The sequence below is a fragment of the Fonsecaea pedrosoi genome, assembly GCF_000835455.1.
Source record: "Fonsecaea pedrosoi CBS 271.37 unplaced genomic scaffold supercont1.3, whole genome shotgun sequence".
NCBI lineage: Eukaryota > Fungi > Ascomycota > Eurotiomycetes > Chaetothyriales > Herpotrichiellaceae > Fonsecaea > Fonsecaea pedrosoi.
The window spans coordinates 4,418,758-4,440,912 of record NW_013550613.1 but is presented as its reverse complement, the minus strand read 5'-3'; the positions used below and the strand labels follow the sequence as shown (position 1 = coordinate 4,440,912).

General features: G+C 52.6%; 11 protein-coding genes across 11 annotated transcripts; 4 read left to right on the top strand and 7 right to left on the bottom strand.

Annotated features, from left to right (window-relative positions):
• Window positions 1-266: 266 nt before the first annotated feature.
• Window positions 267-2,501, bottom strand: Z517_05542 (uncharacterized protein; the record flags this gene model as incomplete). The annotated part of the gene is made up of 1 exon (XM_013430869.1): window positions 267-2,501. The coding sequence occupies one exon, from the start codon at window positions 2,499-2,501 to the stop codon at window positions 267-269; it is 2,235 nt and encodes a 744-aa protein (XP_013286323.1).
• A 1,119-nt stretch (window positions 2,502-3,620) lies between these two features.
• Window positions 3,621-4,508, bottom strand: Z517_05541 (uncharacterized protein; the record flags this gene model as incomplete). The annotated part of the gene is made up of 3 exons (XM_013430868.1): window positions 3,621-3,849; window positions 4,020-4,284; window positions 4,415-4,508. The coding sequence occupies 3 exons, from the start codon at window positions 4,506-4,508 to the stop codon at window positions 3,621-3,623; spliced, it is 588 nt and encodes a 195-aa protein (XP_013286322.1).
• A 396-nt stretch (window positions 4,509-4,904) lies between these two features.
• On the bottom strand, window positions 4,905-6,108 carry Z517_05540 (uncharacterized protein; the record flags this gene model as incomplete). The annotated part of the gene is made up of 2 exons (XM_013430867.1): window positions 4,905-6,013; window positions 6,066-6,108. 2 exons carry the CDS (start codon window positions 6,106-6,108, stop codon window positions 4,905-4,907), a joined length of 1,152 nt encoding a protein of 383 aa, XP_013286321.1.
• Window positions 6,109-7,517: 1,409 nt separating this feature from the next.
• Z517_05539 (uncharacterized protein) lies at window positions 7,518-8,049 on the top strand (the record flags this gene model as incomplete). The annotated part of the gene is made up of 2 exons (XM_013430866.1): window positions 7,518-7,773; window positions 7,826-8,049. 2 exons carry the CDS (start codon window positions 7,518-7,520, stop codon window positions 8,047-8,049), a joined length of 480 nt encoding a protein of 159 aa, XP_013286320.1.
• Window positions 8,050-8,882: 833 nt separating this feature from the next.
• Window positions 8,883-10,730, top strand: Z517_05538 (uncharacterized protein; the record flags this gene model as incomplete). Its single annotated transcript, XM_013430865.1, has 1 exon — window positions 8,883-10,730. One exon carries the CDS (start codon window positions 8,883-8,885, stop codon window positions 10,728-10,730), a length of 1,848 nt encoding a protein of 615 aa, XP_013286319.1.
• A 575-nt stretch (window positions 10,731-11,305) lies between these two features.
• On the bottom strand, window positions 11,306-11,828 carry Z517_05537 (uncharacterized protein; the record flags this gene model as incomplete). The annotated part of the gene is made up of 2 exons (XM_013430864.1): window positions 11,306-11,533; window positions 11,583-11,828. The coding sequence occupies 2 exons, from the start codon at window positions 11,826-11,828 to the stop codon at window positions 11,306-11,308; spliced, it is 474 nt and encodes a 157-aa protein (XP_013286318.1).
• A 685-nt stretch (window positions 11,829-12,513) lies between these two features.
• On the top strand, window positions 12,514-14,595 carry Z517_05536 (uncharacterized protein; the record flags this gene model as incomplete). The annotated part of the gene is made up of 1 exon (XM_013430863.1): window positions 12,514-14,595. One exon carries the CDS (start codon window positions 12,514-12,516, stop codon window positions 14,593-14,595), a length of 2,082 nt encoding a protein of 693 aa, XP_013286317.1.
• Window positions 14,596-15,142: 547 nt separating this feature from the next.
• Z517_05535 (uncharacterized protein) lies at window positions 15,143-16,678 on the top strand (the record flags this gene model as incomplete). The annotated part of the gene is made up of 1 exon (XM_013430862.1): window positions 15,143-16,678. The coding sequence occupies one exon, from the start codon at window positions 15,143-15,145 to the stop codon at window positions 16,676-16,678; it is 1,536 nt and encodes a 511-aa protein (XP_013286316.1).
• A 539-nt stretch (window positions 16,679-17,217) lies between these two features.
• Z517_05534 (uncharacterized protein) lies at window positions 17,218-18,642 on the bottom strand (the record flags this gene model as incomplete). The annotated part of the gene is made up of 1 exon (XM_013430861.1): window positions 17,218-18,642. One exon carries the CDS (start codon window positions 18,640-18,642, stop codon window positions 17,218-17,220), a length of 1,425 nt encoding a protein of 474 aa, XP_013286315.1.
• Window positions 18,643-19,115: 473 nt separating this feature from the next.
• On the bottom strand, window positions 19,116-20,288 carry Z517_05533 (uncharacterized protein; the record flags this gene model as incomplete). The annotated part of the gene is made up of 1 exon (XM_013430860.1): window positions 19,116-20,288. The coding sequence occupies one exon, from the start codon at window positions 20,286-20,288 to the stop codon at window positions 19,116-19,118; it is 1,173 nt and encodes a 390-aa protein (XP_013286314.1).
• A 515-nt stretch (window positions 20,289-20,803) lies between these two features.
• Z517_05532 (uncharacterized protein) lies at window positions 20,804-22,006 on the bottom strand (the record flags this gene model as incomplete). The annotated part of the gene is made up of 2 exons (XM_013430859.1): window positions 20,804-21,537; window positions 21,586-22,006. 2 exons carry the CDS (start codon window positions 22,004-22,006, stop codon window positions 20,804-20,806), a joined length of 1,155 nt encoding a protein of 384 aa, XP_013286313.1.
• Between the last annotated feature and the right edge of the window lie 149 nt (window positions 22,007-22,155).

Genomic DNA, 22,155 nt, shown 5'->3' with positions numbered 1-22,155 from the left:
ATAGCTGGACATTGCTTGGTAGTTTTCTTTCTATGGATCTCGGGACTTGTAACGCCGCTGAATCTAGGGCGGCGATGCGAGAGAAAAAAGGCGATTAATTGTGTTTGTTCATGATTTAACATGTAGTTTGGTGTCGAGTCGAGATAATAGCCAAATGGGTATAAATATGGATCTTTCCAAAATAGGAATATACGGGACGGGAAAATATTAACGTTATAGTGGCCAATCAAAGGTGGGGTACCGCATTCTGAATCGGGACCCAGATCCTACCCATCACCATTAATCGTCGTCTCGCCTGGAACTGGAGAGACGGGAATAAAGAAATCGCCTTCTGTGATTGAATCAGTGTCGCTAGACAGGGCCAATTTTTGTATGCTTCGGTGATCTCCCGGTGGTGGCGGGTCTCCTGGTGGCGGGCTCTCTTTGGATGAGTCGAAAGAACGTGCTTTTTCTGCGAGCATCAAAGCAATCTCTCGGTGGCCTTGCTTCATCGCTGCGCGAGATGCCCTTTCCAAGATGTAAGGCTTCCTCAGCTCCTCCCTACCATACTCTAGTAGAAGGTTTACCATATCCTTGTACCCGAGGGAGGCGGCGAGGCTTAGTGGTGATTTGCCGTCAGTCGACCGAGTTACGCTGGCACCGTGTTTGAGCAGCGTGAGAACTATCGAGATATCACCAGACTCGATAGCCAGAAACAGAGGGGTCCCTTTCGCTTTGCTGGAGGTGTTGACGACGGCGCCATTGGTCAGTAACATCTCCACAGCCGTCACTCGGCGTGATTGGATTGCCATCAAGAGTGGCCGTATCCCTCCATCCCAGCCTAAATGCTTGTTGTTGGAGGTTCGCAAGAGGACACCCAGTTCCTCCACAGTCCCATGATGTGCTGCTGCGCAGATAACCTCAACCAGGCTTTTCCACGTAAAAGCGTATCCGTGCCGGTGAAGGGCCAGGAGAGCCACATGCCCCAGGGCGACGCAGAATTCGAAATCTGCCAACCTGAGACTCGTTGCCTCTAGAATAGGGTACAAGTCTCTATCAATGGTCTCGAAGTAATCTGAAAATTTCAATGGGAGCTTACTCCGGCTGTCCGCCATGTCGTACGCTCGAATACATTCCCATCGGAAGATGGTCTCCCTGATCGCGGCTGGATGCATGTTCCGTTGAAGAATTGGGCGGAGAACGGCCCATTGAGGTCCACACTGATCAGCCGCGTCGAAGAATTGGGAGTTACTCAAGTGCAAGAAAGCATATGCCATCACGTAGTGGACGATCGTTGTGCCCAACCATCGCCAACCTAACTTGACAAGAGCTGGAGTCGAGCCAAGTAACGACGTGCATTGCGATCCCGAAAGAACACAGCTCAACTCATCGGTCGCCATTAGACGACTGCACATTTGATAGAGATGAAGGTAGCCTGCACGAAAATCCATTGGCACAGGCGAGGATCTTCCGGGGAGATGACACAAGCCGTCTTTCATCAAGTAGTCCTGGACTGTTTCGTGGATTACCTGGACGATGCATCTCGTTTCCACATCGGGGGACATATTCTGTCTGTCAGCTATTGGGCGCTTCGAATTCACTTGCGCCATGGCGCTATGCCATCGCTCTCGAGAATCGGATCGAGACCCCGATTGCCTTCTAAACGGGAAGTCCTTGACTCTGAATGACTCCTCCAGATCAGGACCTTGGGGCCCTACAGGAACGCCAGAGTCGATTACCTCAAGAAGTCCTCCAGAAAGTCCAGTAACAAAGTTCCCAAAGTAAGACACCTGCTCTGACAAATTTGCAAAGCCTTCTAGTGAAGAAGGATAGGTACTTCTCATAAACTCGAGTCCGATCCGAAGCTCATCGGTATCAAGGGGTCGGCCTGCGTACAATACAAGGTACATCAGGTTGGCACTATCTTCTGCCAACTCTGGGTCGAGTGTCGAGAAGATCTCGGAATAGAGCTTGCTCAGCTCTGATGGCAGTTCGTGGATGACTTTCTCGATTCGGGCAACGGGAAGACCTTTGTCGGCAAGTTTACATATTCTGTGGACGACGAGGACTGCCCAAAGGAACACGCCGTTGGACTTTTCAACAATCCCTTTTTCCAAAGTCTGGAATGATTGTTGGCGTTCTGATCTGGCCATGTGATGGTGGACATAGAGGGATATATCTCCAAGATTCTCCTTTTCGACTCTGATCTCGAATCCGTTGATGATGCTGATGTGAGGATAGTGTCGGCTAGACCAACAGATCTTGAGATTTCGAGACCCCTTAGCCATGCTTTCGGCTGCACATCTTTCAAAGGCAGCGATGATGGTGCGAACCTCCTCTTCCTTGCACTCGTCGAGAGCATCAACAAAGATCTCGACGGCAGTTCTAGAGTTGAACTGAATCGTCTCAAAGAATAGATCTCGCAGCTCTGCGGCCAATGCTTGGGTTTGAAGAGTGAGAAGTGGGACATAGTCGTGGGCAGGTAGCAGAGAGACGGGCCTGCATGGTCCACACGAGCTCATATCTCTATCTACAAAGAGACAGTATGAGATGACCTGACCATCTTGTCCTGAGGGCTTGTGTCTGGATTGAAGCAAAGAGGAGGAAGGGTGGCGCAGCGGCGGTAGAGGCTCGAGGCTCAGAGGCTGAGACGCAGTCTTGGGCCTCATGCGGCATGGTGGCTGCCTTGCCTCGCATGGTTATGGCGTTGACAAGTCTTTCAATCCCACCTGGATGCCCGACGCTGCAATGCGCTCGACAGTAGGGCGAAAAACACCAAGCTTCTGCTAATTCGCACAGTTGATCCTCTAGATTGCTTCAACACCTCTGGTAGTGCTTGTGCCCACTAATGTATTCCCTCGAGGCACAGCCTCGTCACATAACACGCGCAACACTGTCCTCTGGATTACCATCGTACTGACACAGGTGCCAGAGAAGAGAGTACTGCAGCCCGAGGAATACAGGAAAAACCCTTCGCTTTAAAAGGGTTCAAGGTGGTAGTCATGGGGAAACTAAACTTACCGGATCAATGAAGAAGAAAGCCGCGCAGCGGCTCGGACGAGACGAGGAGATACTCATACCGATGAGTTGGGCTGTCCAGCACTGTTTTAGTGGCCCTGCACATCCAAAGCCTCACGGTAGCAATTCAAGTCTGCAATGTTCACCACAGCACCTGGCCCAAGCAACGCCCTCACCATGAGTCAAGCCACGCAAATCGAGATACTCGAAAGACGACCCACCATTCGCTCGGGCACAGGAACGGAAGAATCGAACAGGACACATGGCATGTCTTTCTTGGATGGATCAAATCAGAGAAGCTCTGGAGGTTTGTTTTGATTTCTTCATCTAGACCATTTCGCCGGGTCTTAGCGTCTCGAGATAGGGAGAGACGACAATGGGCTCTTCGGCACTCCCATTGTGCAAAGGACTCGTATCTGCCGAGAACATGCGAACGGAACCCATTTTGCAAGATCATGACGCCTCTTATTTTCGTCCATCACGCATGTTGCGGTTGTTTGACAGAACCCTCTTTCCACGCTTCAACGGCGCTGTTCCCCTTGCATTCCCGTCATCCCCTCAATACTAATCCACAGTCACGGGCATGCTATCAATGGAATGCAGTGTGTGACAAAATTCGGCGTCTACTCTTCGATAATGTTGCCCCGTTCGCTCACGTACAGCCCATCCAAGAACTTCCGGATATCCTTGTTCCTCACTCTGCAGGCCTGTTGGATGTCGGCGGCGGATTGTGACACGTTCTCGAGGTTGTTGCCGGTGATTTCGATCTGATCCTTGACACCCTTCGATGCTTCCACCGAGACACCGTCGTGCATGGTAACGTGTCGGACGATCTTCTCTCCCAAGAAGTTTCTGCCACAGAGAAAATAACAATTAGTATCTGCCTTAGTCTGCTTGTTTTCTTTTGTCCAGATCGCCTGTAAGTTTTTTCCCTTTGGCGTTCCGTCCTCTTACTTCCAAATACATTTCAAGGGAGGCGTGCGTGCGCGAACCAGGGTTGGTGGGAGATGGCCTGCTCTTACCTGATTTCCAAGTGATACAAGCCCTCGGGATTCTTCTCAATGTTGACGTTGATGGGAAAATGAGCATAGACGTATCGCATCTTGTATTTGTAGCCCTTGGTCACACCGGTCACCAAGTTCTGGATAATCGACTTGACCGTCCGCAAGGCGGCGACGTTCTTTCTCTGGCCATGGTGGATTTCGATTTGAACGAGCTGTTGCCCTTGCTTGTTCTTTCCGAGTGTGAAGGTGACGGCGATGTGGGAGAGATCTTTGGTGAGTTTGCCTATTCAACAAGAATTTGTGTTAGTCTCTTTCCGCTTTTACTTCTGTCTTCTAGATGCAGATGGCTTTTTCCCAATGTTCTCTCCCGCAATTGCAAAGCTTAGGGTTGGGATGGGCGTCGTCTTTCGTACCTCGGGGACCCTCGACTGTGACGATTCTCGAGCGAATGTGGATGCTGACACCCTCTGGGATGACCAGCTGCTCTTGCGAGAAGATGTACTTCATCTTGGGCAGCGGTGTGGGCAACTGATTGTAGGGGGTATTTGCGCAAAAGTCGTCTCACGATAGGAAAACCGCACTTTCAGAAATTCCCCAATTCCCAAAATCGCAGGTCAGGTGCCAAGCCCTGATGATTTTTGTGCGCGGCTTGGCATTTTGGGAGGGGATTGCTCAGCCTTGCGGCCCGCCACAAGGCTCGACCAAATGCAGTACCCTACCCACACATCTGTGAAACAAGCTGAAGCTGTATGGGAAACTCCTGGGTGTCTAGAAATGAGGCGTATATTCACACCAAGTGACTCTGCAAAAAGAAAAGCACTTTCCTATTATCTAACTCCTAGCCTGGGTATCTTATGCTAATACGAAAATTGCGATAACAATCCCTCCACCCTCTTCCAGAATTCATCCTGCTCGCCGCGTTTCTGCCAGCATTCGTGCGATTGTTGGATCATCATCGTCGACTTGGATGCCTTGCTCACGTAGAGCGTTCCTGTATCGCTGCTTCAAGCCTTCCTCGTCGTCTTGTCGGTCCGCGTCAGGAAAATCGTCTGCATCGACCAGCTCCTCGTCGTCGGTGCCATCGGATTCTTCTTTTGTAGCATTGTCATCGGACTTTGCATTGGAGTCCATTTTCATGTCTTTCATTACTTTCGTCAAGTCGTGTTCTCGTTTCGCAGCGCTCTCCTTCTCACGTTCTTTCCGTCTCTTCTCTAGCTCCGGGCGGTAATCCCTTTCGAACTCCTTCCTCTTTTCCTCCACGGCCTCAAAAAATTCGTCAACACCCTCTCCGGTCATGCTTGAGACTGCCACCATGTTCAGATGAGAATAGAACTCCTCCAACATGAGACTCATGCTATTGAGAAGGCTCGCCATGTAACCGCTCCCTCCACCGAAACCCTCACCGCCAAAAACACCTTTTTTCTGCTCCTCATTGAGTGCTTCTTGGAATTTGTCAAAATCTGTCATCCAGTCTCTTGCAAAATCAGCATCCTGAACGTCCGTCTTGTTGAAAACAAGAATCATTGGAAGCTTCGTTTTATATAGTATCGAGCACGCGTAGAGCATGTTGGACATGAATGTCGATGTGGAGGATGTGCGTGGTGTGTCGATGATGTAGGCGATGACGGTAGGAAAGGAGGATGCAAGCGATTCAAGGAGAATGCTGCCTGAAGCAGACCAGACGAAGACTTCAATCTGGCCTGGTGTATCGACCAAGAAATGGTGTGGCGGGGGCACTTTGCTATCTGGAAGCGGATTTGCTCGCATTTCAAGTAGAGAGATGATTTGATCAATTTTGGTCGCAAATAGATTGAGAGACGTCAAGATGCCTCCATTAGGGCCAAGGTTGTACTGCTTCATAACTTCTTTGTAGTTGATACTATCGCGGATGTCGATGTTGGGCTGGAATGGGACGTTGACAACAGCCGGATCCAAATTGAGCACATAGGGTTTCTTCTTGTTGACATGTAGGTAATTGTTAATACGCTGCATGAAGGTAGTTTTACCCGATCCTGTCGACGATATGTTAGAGGTTAACTCTCAAAGATTCTCTTGTACCCATACCGGCCATGCCAATGCAGACAACGGCGACAGGAGAGGTCGCCATATTGTCTAATCCAGTGTCGTGGTAGAGAAGAGGTCTATGGGTGGGAAGAGGGAGTTCGCACCGCTGATAGAATCTGGGGAACTTTGGAAAATTCCTAGGGTGCATTTGTCCCTGTTTAGAAGGAAGCTGATGCCGCCTTGTGCTTAATATTGTGATGTCATTTCACACGTGCTGACACCTGTGGCAGAGGTGATGGGGTGTCATTACAAACCTTGGCACTACTATTCCTCTTAACCTGACCAAACTCTCCATCTACCACGCAGTATATCCTCATACTGCTCTCAGATATCTTAGCATGGGCTGCGGAGGATCGCACTGCTATGCGAAGCTTCCACGTGATCACCATGGATCTCTTTCTCGTGTACAGGGGTCGTATCCTCTCTTCTCTGGCCCCACCTTCACGGACTACTCCAAACGGTTTGATGTGAGGTAAGTAAAGGGCCGAACCACTTCGGAGGCCGGTATGGTCATGGCTACGGCACTTCGGTTGCGAAGATTGCCTGCCTTTCCCTGCTCGAAAGAAGGCGTTCATGCATAAACCCTGGCAGGGTGTCACCTTACGCTCTAGCATCTCATCCTGTGCGAGTCGAGGCTTCTCTGCGTATCGACACCAGCTCGTGTGTCGACTTAGCTACAACAGGTGGGAGAAGAATAGCTCTACCCCAGACAAGCGCCAGTCATCTCGATGATGCTAGCCAATCGCAACTCACAAAGGCCGATAACAGGAACAAACCAGGATTGCCTCGAAATCTTACCTGGCCAAGAATATGAATGACATGGGTCTGCTGCAAGACACAAAACACCCCGGTGCTTACATCCTCAAATTGAGGCTTTACAATGACCACACCCGCCTGAACCGGTTTATTTACCTACGCCGGTCTTTGCCAGCTAGGTTAGACTGCTCAAGAAGGTGATAGCGACGTGCGTGGAAGACACCATGCACAATTTCAAACGCCAGGGTGAGGTAAATCTAAGATTTGTGTCGTGGCATCAGTGGGCTGAAACACCCCAATTTGGTGCAAATGCTATAATTGCTAACCTTGGTATTGGCCGAACTCAGGCCCAACACTGGTCTTGGGTCGGGAATAACGAGTATACAGTATGTTCCGTCTTTCCGAGAGAAGAGATACTGGACAGGATTGTCTGGTAAACTGAGCTCCTCGACCCTCGGCAAGTTTCCGTGATGTTTTTGTACAGCGGTCTCGATCCCAACAATGCCCGGGGATCCATTCATGGACGGCAGACACCACATGATCTCAACAGCAAGACCGCGACAGTGATTCTACCTGTCAGAGGTAGACTCCAGGCCAGCAAGTGCGGATCGTTCCTCGACCTTTGAAGGTTGGCTGGTGAACCCGAGTACGTTCGTCACTCTTGTCCTATCATCAATGCTCAGTTGATTCGACACGATGGCGAGATTCGAATTTTTGAGTCCAAGCGGTCTCCTGACCCAGCTGTTCGGTCTGTTCGGTTTGTTCGGTCTGCTCGATGGCTCTTCGAGAGGCCCTGCTGAGAAGGGCTTCGGTGAGGTGAACATGCAGGTAGGAGATTCCGAATGCAACTCTCTCATCCGCGAATCCGTCAATATGGCCTGCGATAGGGTACCTCGCTATTCGCCCAAGATTGGAATCACGCCAACTTCTCTCAATGCGGAAGGCGTCGCAGGTGCGCCTCTTTGATTTGAAGAATTCGCTATCAGATCTGACCTCGGCTCCAGCAATGTCATCAAGTCTCGACGCCGATCAGGGGGCCATTGTAGTACCTGAAGGTGGCATCGTGGAATCAACCCTGGGCTCCAGATATGTCCGCATTGACAACCGCACCGCCGACTTTTCTGCCAATGGCACCTTCCTGACCGAGTCCAGTTACGTGCTCTTATCATCAGGCGGGCCGGGGGCGGATATTGGACGGGTGTCGGGAGGCCCGCTAGTGGGACCTTGATGATATGCTTGTTCGAGGCTTAGGAGGCATTTTAGTGGAGACTAGTGATTGCTTGTATATGCTTAAATCTCTTTGAGAGTAGACGGATCACGAGGCTAAATGTCTTAGTGTTCTGAGTAGCGCACATAGCCACCACGTCACCCAAAAGCACCCATGAGCCTGTTACGAGCCCACGAAGACGCAGTTTGAACCACACCTGCCTCATCCGGTAAGAAATACTTGACACTTCTCCTTGGACACACTCCGGTCGTGTCCATGGGCCACTCGACCTCGCTTCCAATTCAAGCTCATGGTAGCGCACCGTTATCTTCGAACAAGCATGCTGGTGGCGCCACAGCTCTCGGGTTGCGAGGGCTAGCTCAATCATTCCTGGGAGCTTTGCCACTGTTCGGCCGTTCTCCTACCCAAGAATCTCAGTCGCCCGCGAATAGTTTCTCGCCATTGATAACAACCTATGATTTTGTTCGTCCGGTTGAATCTGCATGGGCCTTTGGACAGGGAGGAAAAGGGCAGCCCGAGTGGCAATCCTACCCCAGCCCTCCAAAACATGGTAGGTCCTGCATGTGGTGGATATTGCAGACATTCCAAATGGAAGGTTCTTCACAGGATCGGGCATGTCTGTCGTGGGCGAGGCCACGAGGGCATCCTGGTTGTATCGGCATGGCAGCTGCCACCAACACTCCTCCAGTATGCGGACTGGCATACATAACCACGCTGCGGACCATTGCGAGTTTCTGACCTCCTTTCATTCCTGTCCCAACTCTTCCGTCCTCTTTTACGGTCTGGTTGTCGTCTAGCCATCACCGAACATGTCGATCATACCAACCGGCCCCATGGCCATCAGTACGGGTAACAAGGAGTTGAGTGAGCTCCAGGAGCCTGATAAACTTCGTCAGCTGTCGCAGAGCGGCGCTCACCCAGGCATCCGGCAGCGTCTCTGGGGTCTGCAGGCCCGGCTCGACCCTTCTGTCACCTTTGAAGAATATAGCTTCTGGGCCAAGATCGAACGTGAGATGGAGGCCGAGGAATACCGGCGATATATGGCCAAGCTCAAGGGCGGAGGCATGGTGGGCTACCTCAAAGCCTATTTCAGCAACAGCACCGAATTTGATGCTTCCAGTATCGAAGGCTCTCAAGAGGAGGTGACACACAGCGACAGCGCGAAGCAGGATCATCCCGAGAAGGAGAAGAATGCCATTGTTGCCAACGACTCAGGGCTCACCCCAATCGCGCCGTCAAAAATCCACGATATGGATGCCGAGTGGCGACGAGCAGCTCGTGCGCTCCGCACCACTGGCTGGATCACCATCTTCTACCTCATCACCACCGACATCCTTGGCTGGAGTCAGACTCCGTATGTCTTCGCCAGTGTTGGCTACGGTCTCGGTGTCGGCATTTTCGTGCTTTTCGGAATCGCCGCCGCCGCCTCGGGGCTGATGATCTGGAAGGTCTTTCTGGCTCTTGACTCCTCGCGCTACCCCATGTTGAGCTTTGGCGATCCTTTCTTCCGCCTCTTCGGTCCCAAGACCCGTCACTTCATCAACGTCACTCAGGCCTTTCAGATGTGGTGTTCCGTCTGCGTGGTGCTCATGGGCAACTCACAGGTCTTGTCACAACTAGCCAAGGCAAAGGTCTGCTACATCGCCATCGTTATCATTAACATGGTCATTGGTATGGCTTCGGGCTGGCTGCGATCTCTGAAGCACCTTGGCTGGCTCTGTAACTTTGCAGTCTGGTTCAACATTGTCAGCTTCATTATCATCTGTGCAGCTGCTGCTCTCAATGGACCCGATCCTACCGTCGCTCTCCAGACAACCCTCTTGAAGAAATTCGACCCGGTCAAAACCTTTATCGGTACACCACCTGCCGAATACCAGCAGCAGTCGACAAATCTGTTTGCCGCACAGTTCAACGGCATCGACACCATCGTCTATGCCTACTCTGGAGCTCTTCTCTTTGTCGCCTTCTTGTCCGAGATGCGCCATCCGATGGACTTCTGGAAGGGATGTCTCCTGGCTCAAACCTTCATCCTGGTCGTGTACGTTTTCTTCGGCGCCTTCGTTTACACCTATATTGGTCAGTACTCGATCACCAGCATCACGCAGGTTGTCAGCCCCTATGGTCTGCAGCTGGTCAGCAACATCCTAGCTTTGGTGACTGGGTTCCTCGCCATCTTCTTGTATTTCAACATTGGCATGAAGACGGTCTACCTGGAAGTCGGCCAGGAGCTCTGCGGTCTGCCGCCAATCAGCACGAAGAAGGGATACTATTTCTGGCTGGTTCTTGGACCGGTTTACTGGATCATCGCCTTGGTGCTTGCCGTTTCCGTTCCCAATTTCACGTCAATCACCAATCTTATTGGGGGCTTGCTCAGTCTCAACTTCACCTACAGTATCCCTGCCATCATGTACGTGGCTTGGGCCATCCAGAATGCTGCAGCACTGCCTGGCGAGGGTTTCGACCCCTACACCGGAGTTACCACTCGTCATGACGAAGGTTGGCCTCGGTACATGCGTGGACTTCGCAAGAGTTGGTGGTATTCCGTTCCCTCGATCCTGTTTGCCCTCGGCGGTTTGGCCTCTTCCGGGATGGGCTCTTGGTCCGCCATTCAATCCCTCAAGGAGATCTTCGGCCCTGGTGGCACCATCCAAACGTCTTGGAGCTGCACTGCTGTCGGTTAAGCTCGATGCAATCCAGTCATACTCGGACAGGAAGTGGACAGCATCGATTGGCGACAAGGAGGATTTTAGCGCAATCTGATCCAGCCTATACTCTCAGCGTTTCTAAGGAGGTATCTGTCGTATAACGGACCTCCATTTGCTTTGAAATACCGGGTCCAAGGTAGTAAACTGTTTCTTCGGGGCTGAAAATAATAGTTTTCAAGGCATTGACAATGTTGAGATGATCAAGCCGCTTGCTATTCAAACTTTACCATGGTACTCTCGATGTGAAGGGTTCGTAAGCTTGAAACAGGGATTTCGACGTCAGAACCTCGATACGAATACTTTCCATATCCATCTTCAGACCTGAGAGTAGCCCTGGCCGTCGCCGCTTCAACTTGAGATGTTCCTGCACTTGACTGGCCACGGTGGACTGCTCAAGCTTGGCCGTCATCCTCCCGCCCTTGCTGTTCTACATCCATACGCCACGAGTACATTGAGTCTCAGTGCTTCATTGCTCGGGCATGTTAGCATGTACGCTGTTAATTGACGGCAAGGTAGATTGAAGCAGACAGGGTTGATCCGAATTGCCGTCCTCATTGCTGTGGCCGGGATCGCTGAACACCCATGATATTCAAATCTTGTTCCAGATCGCTCATCGACTCGTATCGTCCCTGCCAACAACCCATGATTATGGGGCCGAAGCGTAGATTTTCCGCGGATGGAAAAAGTCGTTGGCGATACATGTCCTCGACGTAGGACATTCTTCCGTCCTGGGACATGTGCTTGGTCTCGTTCCAGAACGGCGGAGCGCCTGTCTCGATCTCGAACACGGTACAGCCAAAAGCAAAAGATATCCGTTGCCCGGCTAACAGGAGGATCCGGATACTCTGGTGATCGATAACTGTACTCGTCATAGTTTGCCAATGCTTCTTGGTCGTCAATTTGAGAGCCACCAAAGTCCAGCCACATGGCGACATCATCTCTGGAGATAATAGCGTTGGCAGAGTTGAGATCGGCGTGTATGACATTGTTCTCATGCACGTACTGCAAACCACAGGCAAGTCCTCTGATCCATTTTTCTTGCTGTTCGTCTGAGATGTCGCCCTCTTTGAGCATTTCTCGTAGACATCATCCTGCCTGGAGAACGTTTGTTCTGTCTTGGACATCGAGCAACTCTACCACATTTGGATGCTTGCTTAGTCGCCGCAAGACGTTGCATTCTCGGATGGAATTCTCGTCATTGGCGCTGTATATTTTTGCAGCTCGATTACCGGCGATGATTATTCTAGCGGTTGATCCCTGAATGTGCTTGGGCATTTCCCAAGTAGCACGGTTATCTTAATCTGTCGGTATGGATGTGATGATCGAGTTCTTAAGGTGGCACAACTCTCCAAGAGAGAAGATGGGAAGCGACAACAGACTTGCCGATCAAATCTCAATCAACCATTACAGAGCTCCTTTGTAATGGAAAGTTGAAGAATAGGTCGACCTTTTAAGAAATATCATACAGACTTTCAATCGTCCAGAGCATGATGCTGTCGATTCTTCAGCAACAGTTGAAAACAAAGAAGACTACGCAAAACAGATGGAAAGAAAATACGGACAGGTTGGAATAGAAATGAGGTTGCGGGAGCCTAGGTTTGGTCATGTCCAGCAGATTTATAGCAGCAGGTGGATATTACGGTATGCAGTTAGTCTCAGCCACATTCGAGGTGCCGCTATAATCATCAGTTTCTCCGCAGTTTGCATGTGGTAAATTTCCCACCAGCAAACTGACACATCCTAGAGACGCCTTGTCCAAATGACGCTGGAAGACTTTGAGAGGGAGCTCGCAGAGCAGAAGGAGACGGAGAAGAGGCGCGAGAGGCGCAGGGAACACGAGAAGTCGGGACACCGGCATCGACACCATCACCACCGAAGTTCTCGACATGGTGATTCACATTATGATGCAGAAGACGGACACCGGTCAAAGAGAACAAGGCACTCCAGAGAAGAAGACGACGAGTCAGAAAGTAGGCACAGACACAGACATCACCACCATCACGGGCGCCGCCGGGAGAGCAAAGAGGAGAATGACACAGAAGAGGCGGAGGAGGGAGGGGAGAAGCAACCTCCCACAACAAGCTCGGGTGCCGGCGAATTGAAGCGTGATGCGTGGATGGAGGCACCTTCGGCGCTCGACATCGATTATATTCAGAAGAAGAGACGTGAAGCGTCGCCGAAGCCAACGGGCGGGTCTCTCGAAGCGGACTTTGGGCTAAAAATACACGAGAGAGAGCTCAACCACCACCTGCGCGACCTAAAGAACGGTACCCCCGTTAATGAAGTCGAAGAGGAGCCTGCCACCCGCGAAGTCGACTACACCTTTGGAGATGCTGGCTCCCAATGGCGCATGACTAGATTAAATGGCGTCTATCGGCAAGCTGAAGAGACAGGTCGTAAGGTGGACGACATCGCCCTGGAACAATACGACAGTCTTCGAGAATTTGATGATGCCAGGGAAGAAAAAATCGAGTTGGATCGCCGGAAGACCTACGGCAAGGGCTATGTGAGCAAGGACAAGCCCAGCGGAGAGTTGTTTCAGGAGCGCAAGACGGACGCTGGGACTGGACGATCTCAACCACGGGAGACCGAGACCAGTCCGGATGTGTTGCTCGAGCAGATACCTGTCCCAGCACCCACATTCACTACCCCGAAAGTTGATCAGACGGTACTCAATAAACTCAAGGCTCAACTCATGAGAGCCAAGATCAGGAAAGATCCCAAAGCTGCAGATCTGGAAAGGGAGTACAACGACGCGCTCGCTGCGTCCGAGTCACAGGATCCTACGATAATCACCCTCTCTGCCATGGACAATCGCATGCTCTCATCCGCGCCTCGGAATGAAGTCAAGGCAGTACAAAACCGCCGCGGGGCAGAACGGGGTCAGGTCGAGGAGAACGAAGACATGAGTATTGAGGATATGGTCCGAGAAGAACGCCGCAGCCGCGGACAGCAAGGGGGCGAGGGGTTACGATTTGCCGAGAGGATAGCAAAAGATGCCAAATTCGACAATGACCTTGACTACCTTGAGGAGAACGCCGAGAAGCTGGCCAAGCGGATGTACAAGTCCGAAACCAACCTCCGCAATGTGGCCATCAACGAGTATCAGAAGCTCAATAAGATCTTGGAGAACTGTCCGCTCTGCCATCACGAAGACACGGATACTCCACCTGTTGCTCCCGTCGTCTCCCTCGCAACAAGGACCTATCTCACCCTGCCCACCGAACCCGAACTGTCACCCCAGGCCACCATGATTGTGCCGACCGAACACCGGACCAACCTCCTCGAGTGCGACGATGATGAGTGGGAAGAGATCCGCAACTTTATGAAGTCTCTCACGCGCATGTACCACGACCAGGGCCGGGACGTCATCTTCTACGAAAACGCCGCCTTTCCACACCGAAAGCCGCACGCCGCGCTTTGTGTCATACCACTCCCTTACAGCTTAGGGGAGACGGCACCCGCGTTCTTCAAGGAAGCCTTTCTGAGCGCCGAAGACGAGTGGTCTCAGCACAAGAAGATCATCGACACCCTGGCAAAGGCCAAGACCGGAGGATTGGGCAGATTGGCGTTTCGACGGAGCCTGGTGAAGGAGATGCCCTATTTCCACGTCTGGTTCGAACTGGACGGCGGGATCGGGCATATCGTGGAGGACCAAGACCGGTGGCCTAGAGGCGATCTGTTTGCGCGAGAGATCATTGGGGGCATGCTAGGGCTGGAACCTGATGTGATCAAGCGGCAAGGACGATGGCACCCGGGTACAGACAAGAGGGTCGAGGGCTTCAGAAAGGCCTGGAGGAAGTTCGACTGGACCAGGGTGCTCACTGAGGGTGGTGGCTAGTGCCTGGTTTGAAGCAGGATACAAGGTCGATCGTGGGATATATTTCTCACGGAGAAGAGATCTCTATTGTGGTGAGGCTTTCAAGTGATGAGTCCTATTTATTGAGAAAAGCATGGCATTCTCGTAATCGCAAAGTCTGATCATTGCGTGTTCTCGACTGTCGTGGTTGTGACAGCGCTCATGGCTCATCTGGGGCATAATTCATCACCTACCACTATGTCGAAGCTATGTATGTAGAACAACAGCATCAAGCTAGAACAAGACAGACACTGTCTACCAGTCAGCCAGTCTAATCCGTCTTGTTATCAATTCTTGCTCCACACGGGCAGCGCAGGGCAGCGCAGGGCAGCGCAGGCGGGGTCTCCGATGTCGCATCCACCCGCCATCCACCAACTCGGCCTGTCGGTTATCCACGGTTGGCCTCGACCATCTCACCGAGCTCAAATACCTGCGGTTGTCCAAGAACCTCCCCAGCAGGAGAAAAAAAAAATAAAGGGAGAGGAGAGACTTGCCCGATGTCTTGTACGATCGTTTCCGAGCTCGCACCATGAAATACGTCCCCTCACCACAAGCCCTGCGATGGCTACAGTCGCTGGCACTGGCGCGGAGGAGCAGCCCCGGCCTCACCACGCTCACGCGTCCCCGAACATACAGATACCCCCCTTTCCTTTCCGCGAGCAGACACTTCCACGCCACGAGCCGATTAGACCGGATAGAGACGCACAGGTTGTCGGACATTGGCGAGGGCGTCAAGGAGGTCCAGATCATCCAGTGGTTCGTCGAGGAGGGCGCACCCATCGAGGAATGGAGCCCGCTGTGTGAGGTGCAGAGCGACAAGGCCTCGGTCGAGATCACGTCAAAGTACAGCGGCGTCATCAAGAGGATCCATTTCCCCCAGGACGCTGTCGTGCAGGTCGGCGATCCCATGTTGGATATCGAGGTGGAAGGAGACGAAGAGGGACAAGAGGCTGAGGAGGAGTCGTCGGCGGCTGGTGCTGCTCAGAACGACGATCCTAGCAAGGTCGTAAGCGGGGAACAAACAGCAGCTGCGGTAGCTGCAGAGGGTGGTGACAGCGCCGTTTCTCTCAAGGAACAAGGCACATCGAGTTCTACTGCTGCTGCTGCACCACCCAAAGCGCCAGGCAAACATGCCTCTCTGGCCACTCCTGCCGTCAGGGGACTGTTGAAGGAGCACGGCATCGCCATCGAAGACATCACGGGTACGGGCAAGGACGGGCGTGTTCTGAAAGAGGACGTTCTACGATATCTCGAGCAGGGCTCTTCTGCTGTCCAGACCCCGGCTGTCGGTTCAGCACCAGCCGCCGCGGCGCTGTCCAAGCCCGCGATAGACGCGAAGCAGACAGAAACGGCGCAGCGACTGACGCCCATCCAATCGGCCATGTTCAAGAGCATGACGGGGTCCCTGTCGATCCCGCACTTCCTGTACTCGGACACGGTCGACATCACGAACCTGGCGGCGATGCGCACGCGACTGAACGCCACGCGGCGCAACCCAGAGACGACGCCGAAGTTCTCGTACCTGCCCTTCATCGTCAAGGCCGTGTCGCTGGCCCTGAACCAGTACCCGCTGCTCAACGCGCGGCTGGACCTGGCCACGGACCCCAAGAAGCCGCAGCTGATGATGCGCGCGGTGCACAACGTCGGCATCGCCATGGACACGCCCAACGGCCTGATCGTGCCCGTGGTCAAGGCCGTGAACGCGCGGTCCATCACGTCCATCGCGCAGGAGATCCAGCGCCTGTCGCAGCTTGGCCAGGCCGGGAAGCTCGGCAACGACGACCTCACAGGCGGCACCATCACGGTCAGCAACATCGGCAACATTGGTGGCGAGGTTGTCGGGCCTGTCATCGTCGAGGGCCAGCTCGCCATCGTCGGCGTCGGCAGGGTCAAGACCGTCCCCGTCTTCGCCGCCGACGGCGTCTCCGTCCGGCCCGCCCAGACGGTCAATCTGAGCTGGAGCGCCGATCACAGGGTCGTGGATGGAGCCACCATGGCGCGCATGGCCCAGGTGGTGCAGAAATACCTCGAGGAGCCGGCGACCATGGTCGTCGACATGAGCTAAAAAACTAGACCGTCTCTCTCTCTCTATGTCGTTGTTGGTTTTGTCTGGGAGGGTTTTGACAAATGTCCTTTGAGAAGCAGAAGCTACCTGGGATTTTTTTTCCTACCTAGTAGTGGGTCATATGTGTACCTCGTATGTACCGAGTACCTCGTACTCAGGAGGTGCCTACCCCAAGGTACGTAGGTAGTAAGTCAGATACATACCTACATAGATATGTACGAACGTACGTATGTGAATGAAAGAGATTCGAAAGACACACAAACACTCCAAGAATCTCTTTCCGACTACGGTAGAGAGCCTTTGAGTACTACACAGGTATGTACGAGGTAGATACCAGTGTACTCGGGATACAAGAACCAAATTACCTCGTACTCGGTACTCATTTCTCGAATCTATTCATTCATCATCCATCGTCATCATCATCATATTATTGTGAGAAATATCAAGAGCAAAAAACCCAAGTCAAGTCAAAGTTCTAGCAGCTAGTTGGGTAGGTAGGTAGGTAGGTAGTCAGGTATCTTGGTATCTAGGTAGGTTATCTAGGCAAGCAACTTTGCATTCATGCCGACGATGCAGCGCACGAGGTCCCAGTCCCCGGCTAGACCGACCCAGTCTGTGACGACGATGCCGGTGCTCCAGTCGCCGTCCTTGACGCGGCCGTTGTCGCCGACCATGTGCTTCTGGCACAGGTGGGCCACGACGGCCGGGTTGACCTCGGCGGCGACCTTTTCGGGCCAGCAGTTGACGTTCCAGAAGTTGCTGGCGCTGAGGAAGTTGATGTACAGGGGGAATTTCTTGTCTTTGGCAATGTTGGGCCCGCGGAACGCACAGCACCCGCTCCGCTCGAGGTGGTCGCACGCGTACGTGATCTTCTTCTCGATCGACGGCTTCTCCATCACCTGGTAGAAATCCTGCACGCAAATGTCGCCCGACGGGCACATGGAGTTGGGCGTGTTGTCGGCCCACACGTGCCCGTCGATGCCCCAGCCGCGGCCGTTCCACTCGTGGCGCAGCGGCTCCTCGAGCACGAAGCGGCGCACCAGCACGATGCGGCCGCGCACCTCGCCCAGCGTCGGCACCCGCGGCTCCGTGAACCACTCGCGCGGGTTGGTGTAGTTGTTCTTGAGGATGCGTCCGAGCTGCTCGTCCGTGCCCTTGCCCGTGCCCTCGCGCTTGAGCGACAGGATCAGCGTCTCGCTCGGGTTCGCCTTGAGGAACTCGAGGATCGTGTTGTACAGGTCGCGGAAGTACTTGTGGCCCGTGAGCGACACGGGGAACGACGAGTGCACCAGCATCAGCTTGTCCGACTTGGGGTCGTACGGCTCAGGCACCTGCACGCGGATGTCGAAGAAGCGCACGCCGTTCTTGAGCTGCTCCTTGGGCGACACCGCCTGACAGCGCACCGACGGCGCTGCTTGGTAGTGTGTAGGCGAGTTGTGGGTGCCGGGAATGGACAGGACACCCAGTGGGGTGTTGTCCGGGAGATCTTTCATCCAGGTCTCCATATGGGAGGTGTTGAACAGGGCCACAAAAGATGTCTTTGGCAGGAAGATGCCCGTAAAGCGCATCTTGGGGTTTGACGCCAGAGCGACGAGCGAGGCCGTCTCTGCCGTCGGCACAGGGCAGTACATCTGGTGTTTGCCACCCAGCTCGGTCTGGAAAGTCAGTCGCAGACGTTCATCCGGCTTGTTGATGACTGCTTTGATGTCCGTGGGCACGACCGTGAACGGCGGCAGCTTGATCGACACCTCTCTCGTCGCAAAGGGCTTTGCATCGGCAGGTATCTGGGGCACATCTTTGCGCGTGGTATTGTTCGTGAGGCCCAGTCCATTGGTGATCGACGCTAAGGACGTGGTGATATTTTGCATCTGGAATCCTTCGTCTGGTGCGGGATCGAAATGCTCGACCAGCACCAGCGTGAGCGGATTGTTGCTGACATTGCGAATCGTAACTGGAGGGGCCATATTGGGCAGCTTCTCTTGTCTTTGGAGGTCGTTGGAAAATTTAGAAGATGTGTATTGGGGGCGCTCTGGAAAGATGAAAAAGAAATGATAAAAGGAACTCGGTGTGATGGCAGCGAATGACAAGGATCAGCCTAGAGCTGCACCTTTCAGCTGAGATGAATGCATTCGCGGCCTTCTAGGCTTTCTGGAGCTCCAATCCTTGCCTGGAATCCGAGAAGCGAATGGGATCGACGAATGTCTTCGTGGGGCATTTTGGTCGTCGTGATCTGCCGCCAATCGCATTCCTTACCGAGCGGTGATGGTGCTTCCAGGGGTTTCAGCTCCAAGTAAGAGAATTTGTCAAAGGATTCGAGGCTGCGAGTGGGCACATTGCGATTCGCTGGGTTCGCTGGTGATGTTCTGGTTGAAAAGAAGTGGTCGAAGAGACATGGTGGTCGCAATATACACACACAATATATAGTATGTAGAACTGTTCAGGCATCTTCATCCTTGCCTTCACACAGAATCTGACCCTTCCAGATCGCTCGAACAAGAGCCCATACCACCATAAGCCACAGCGCGAACAATAGCGCCGTCATAACACTGCTGACCCATTTGATACCAGGACTTTCTAACGCCGCCCCAACTGCAGTCGTGGCAAGCGCAAGGCCTGCGTTGGGGAAAACGAACCCCCACCAAGTAAGCGTGAAAGACATGGTCTTGATCCCGTTGATGACAGACACGGTGGTGATGGCGCAGTACCAGAAAGCAAGCAACCAGAGGAAGACTCCCGCAATGCTGCCAGTAACGCGAAGAACCTCAGGTGCAGAGATGGTCTGGACACCCAGAAAGTCATCAGGGAGGACGGATGTCGCACGTTCTGACAGCAGGACCAGGCCTGTTGCAGTATATGCTGTCGGCCCTACTGCGACATACATACCAGGCCGTTGAGATGGCACTGGAAGATCGGCAGAGAACAGACGAATGACCCAAATTGTATAGAGGAAGACGCTGACCATCCACCCGAGGCCTTGAAACGTAACCCCAGCGACAAACATAGGAATCCCGGCCATGGGCGGTTGGTTCTGTAGAATCACCCCCGCCAGTGGTCCTGCGACTATGAGAGGATACATGGGTAAGATCCATGCCGGTGACATCTCTTGGATACCGATTCTTTGCGTGACGAACAGAAGGTCATACTGAAAGATCGCAAAGACCAGGGTCAACCCGCAGTAAACCCAGAAGCAAATCTTGATCGCCGTGTCAAGCCACTCTCCGCAACCGGCATAATGACCGTATGAGTTTGCACCCTGAATGATAAGGCAGACCGAAACCCAGAATGTGCCAACGAAGAATGCTTCCCCAGGATGGACGAAGGAATGCCGAAGCGAACCATGTGCCACAATAAATCTCCTCGCTATCAACGCTGTAAAGGAGACGAACATGATCAGGTCAATGATGAAGATGACTTTTCCGATTGTGATCAGCCCCTGGAATTTGTAGGGTGTCTGGTAGATGACATTCGCCAACGATCCTGTGGCCATGGTTGCCGCGAACCACGCCCATGTGAAATGATTCAATCTGTTTGTGATTGGCGACCGTTGCTCCTGTATTGGCACGGACTGTAGCTTCTCTTCATCCTGCCGAACAGTCCGCGCAGGGTTCATTTTGCTGGGCTTGTAACGAGAGCCTGCGATGTAAAGATAGCGGTAGTGGTGGGGAGAATGTGCATGGTCGATACCATCCACCGGAACAATAGGTGCGTCAGTTCTATTTCTTCCACGCTGTGTCCATCTATACCACTCAAAACACGAAATGACCTATAAAGCTTCCAGTACAAACACGTATGAAAAGAGCATCGAGTTCAGGGCGGTCAAGATGAAGAAGAGCAAGGTCTAAGTGACTTGTGACATCATAACGTATTGAGCGCTTTGTAATGACAAATATCATTGTCTTTTGAAATTGAGAGCCTCTGTGGTGTTGTCAATGTGGAGCCCCGACCTGTTGACGGATAGAGCTACCCTCCGTAGTAAGTGTTACCAGTGTGATAACGCCGGTGGATATTATGCTGGTAGCAGTGACCCTTGAAAAGAGTGAAAAGCAAGCTGAACCACGGATGCTGGTCAAGGTCACCGCTTCACCAGCACCTTCGTCCTTCGTTCCCTCACATCGTCCTGCCAACCTATGGAATGATCTTTGCCGCTCTCATTCTGTCAAAAGCAACTCCATAGGCTTTGACAGTGTCGATGGTTTCCTCGAATCCCACTGCTCGAGCCGCGGTCAGGTCGTAGTGCCGATCAAAAAATGCCTTGTCCATCATAACATCCAAAAAGGGCCAGTAATACAAGTCCGGGCGGCTGGCTTTGAGGCCCTCCCTCTTGACTATAGTGTTCCACACATCAATGTGCTTCTTCACAAATTCTGCTGGTGGCTCGAAAGAGCCCTGAGGACCAATCCCTTCGAGGCCAAAGTAAGCGCAAATTCGAGGCCATTTGTCAGCCCAAGTCATCACATCCCCGTTTGCCACGTTGAAGGTTCTGCCAGAGCCGCACTTGTCTGGATTCACCGCTGCGAAGATCTCCATCTTGGCTGCGATGTCTTGAAAGGTGTCTGTATGTTTGTGACGATAGCCATGCTCAGCCCCAGGATACGGAATCTTGGCTCCAACTCCGTGGACTTCGCGATACAGACTGAGGTAGAATGCCAGGCCTTGTGCGATATTCATCACATTGGTCCCTGGCACGAACCCAATCATGGCATCCGGCCTGATTTCTGTGAATGTCCACGATGCTCCCTTGGACAGATTGGCAAGAACATCATACTGTGAGTAGTAGAAAATATCGTCGGCTAAGGGCATCGGGACACGGGGGTAGGTCTCCTTGAGTGGCGCCACGATTTTCACGACATCGGGTCGTTCTATGGGCAGAGTTAATCGGATTCAAGGAGAGTAAGAAACCGAAATACCTAGTCCATATGACTTTCCACCAGTTTGTAGGATGAAGCTCTTGATATTAGGAGAGACTTTTTGTATAGCCTCAACAGCGGTTCGGATCAGATTGGTATTGACCTCTTTGAGTGTCTTGTGGTCCTTCCCCGGGTCAAGGTAGACAAACAAGAAAACGTGGCTAGTAGTGGCGATGTTGGAGACCTTTTGCTTCAGCATCTCAACAACAGTGTCGACTGGTGCAGTGAGATCAATGCCGCTGGCTAGGTGTAGTCGTGGATCATCGGGCCAGTGAGCATCTGAAATGGACAGGGGACGATTGGAGAGAGCGGTGACTTGGCTGAAAGTGGTGGGAGTGGGATAGCTCAGAGCCTCTTTCACGAGAGCCCAACCTGATATCCCAGAAGCACCAAAGACGAGGGCATGAAAGTTGGTCGACATTGTTTTCGCGCAATGATCTCGGTTTCTCGAGTAGATGGACAGTTGATGAAAGCGAACAAACTGTGCTCCATGTTTCGCTCCATCTTTATACCTTGCTGTGAGCATATCCAATAAAGCGTTACCTCACCATAGTCACGCAACCTCATGAA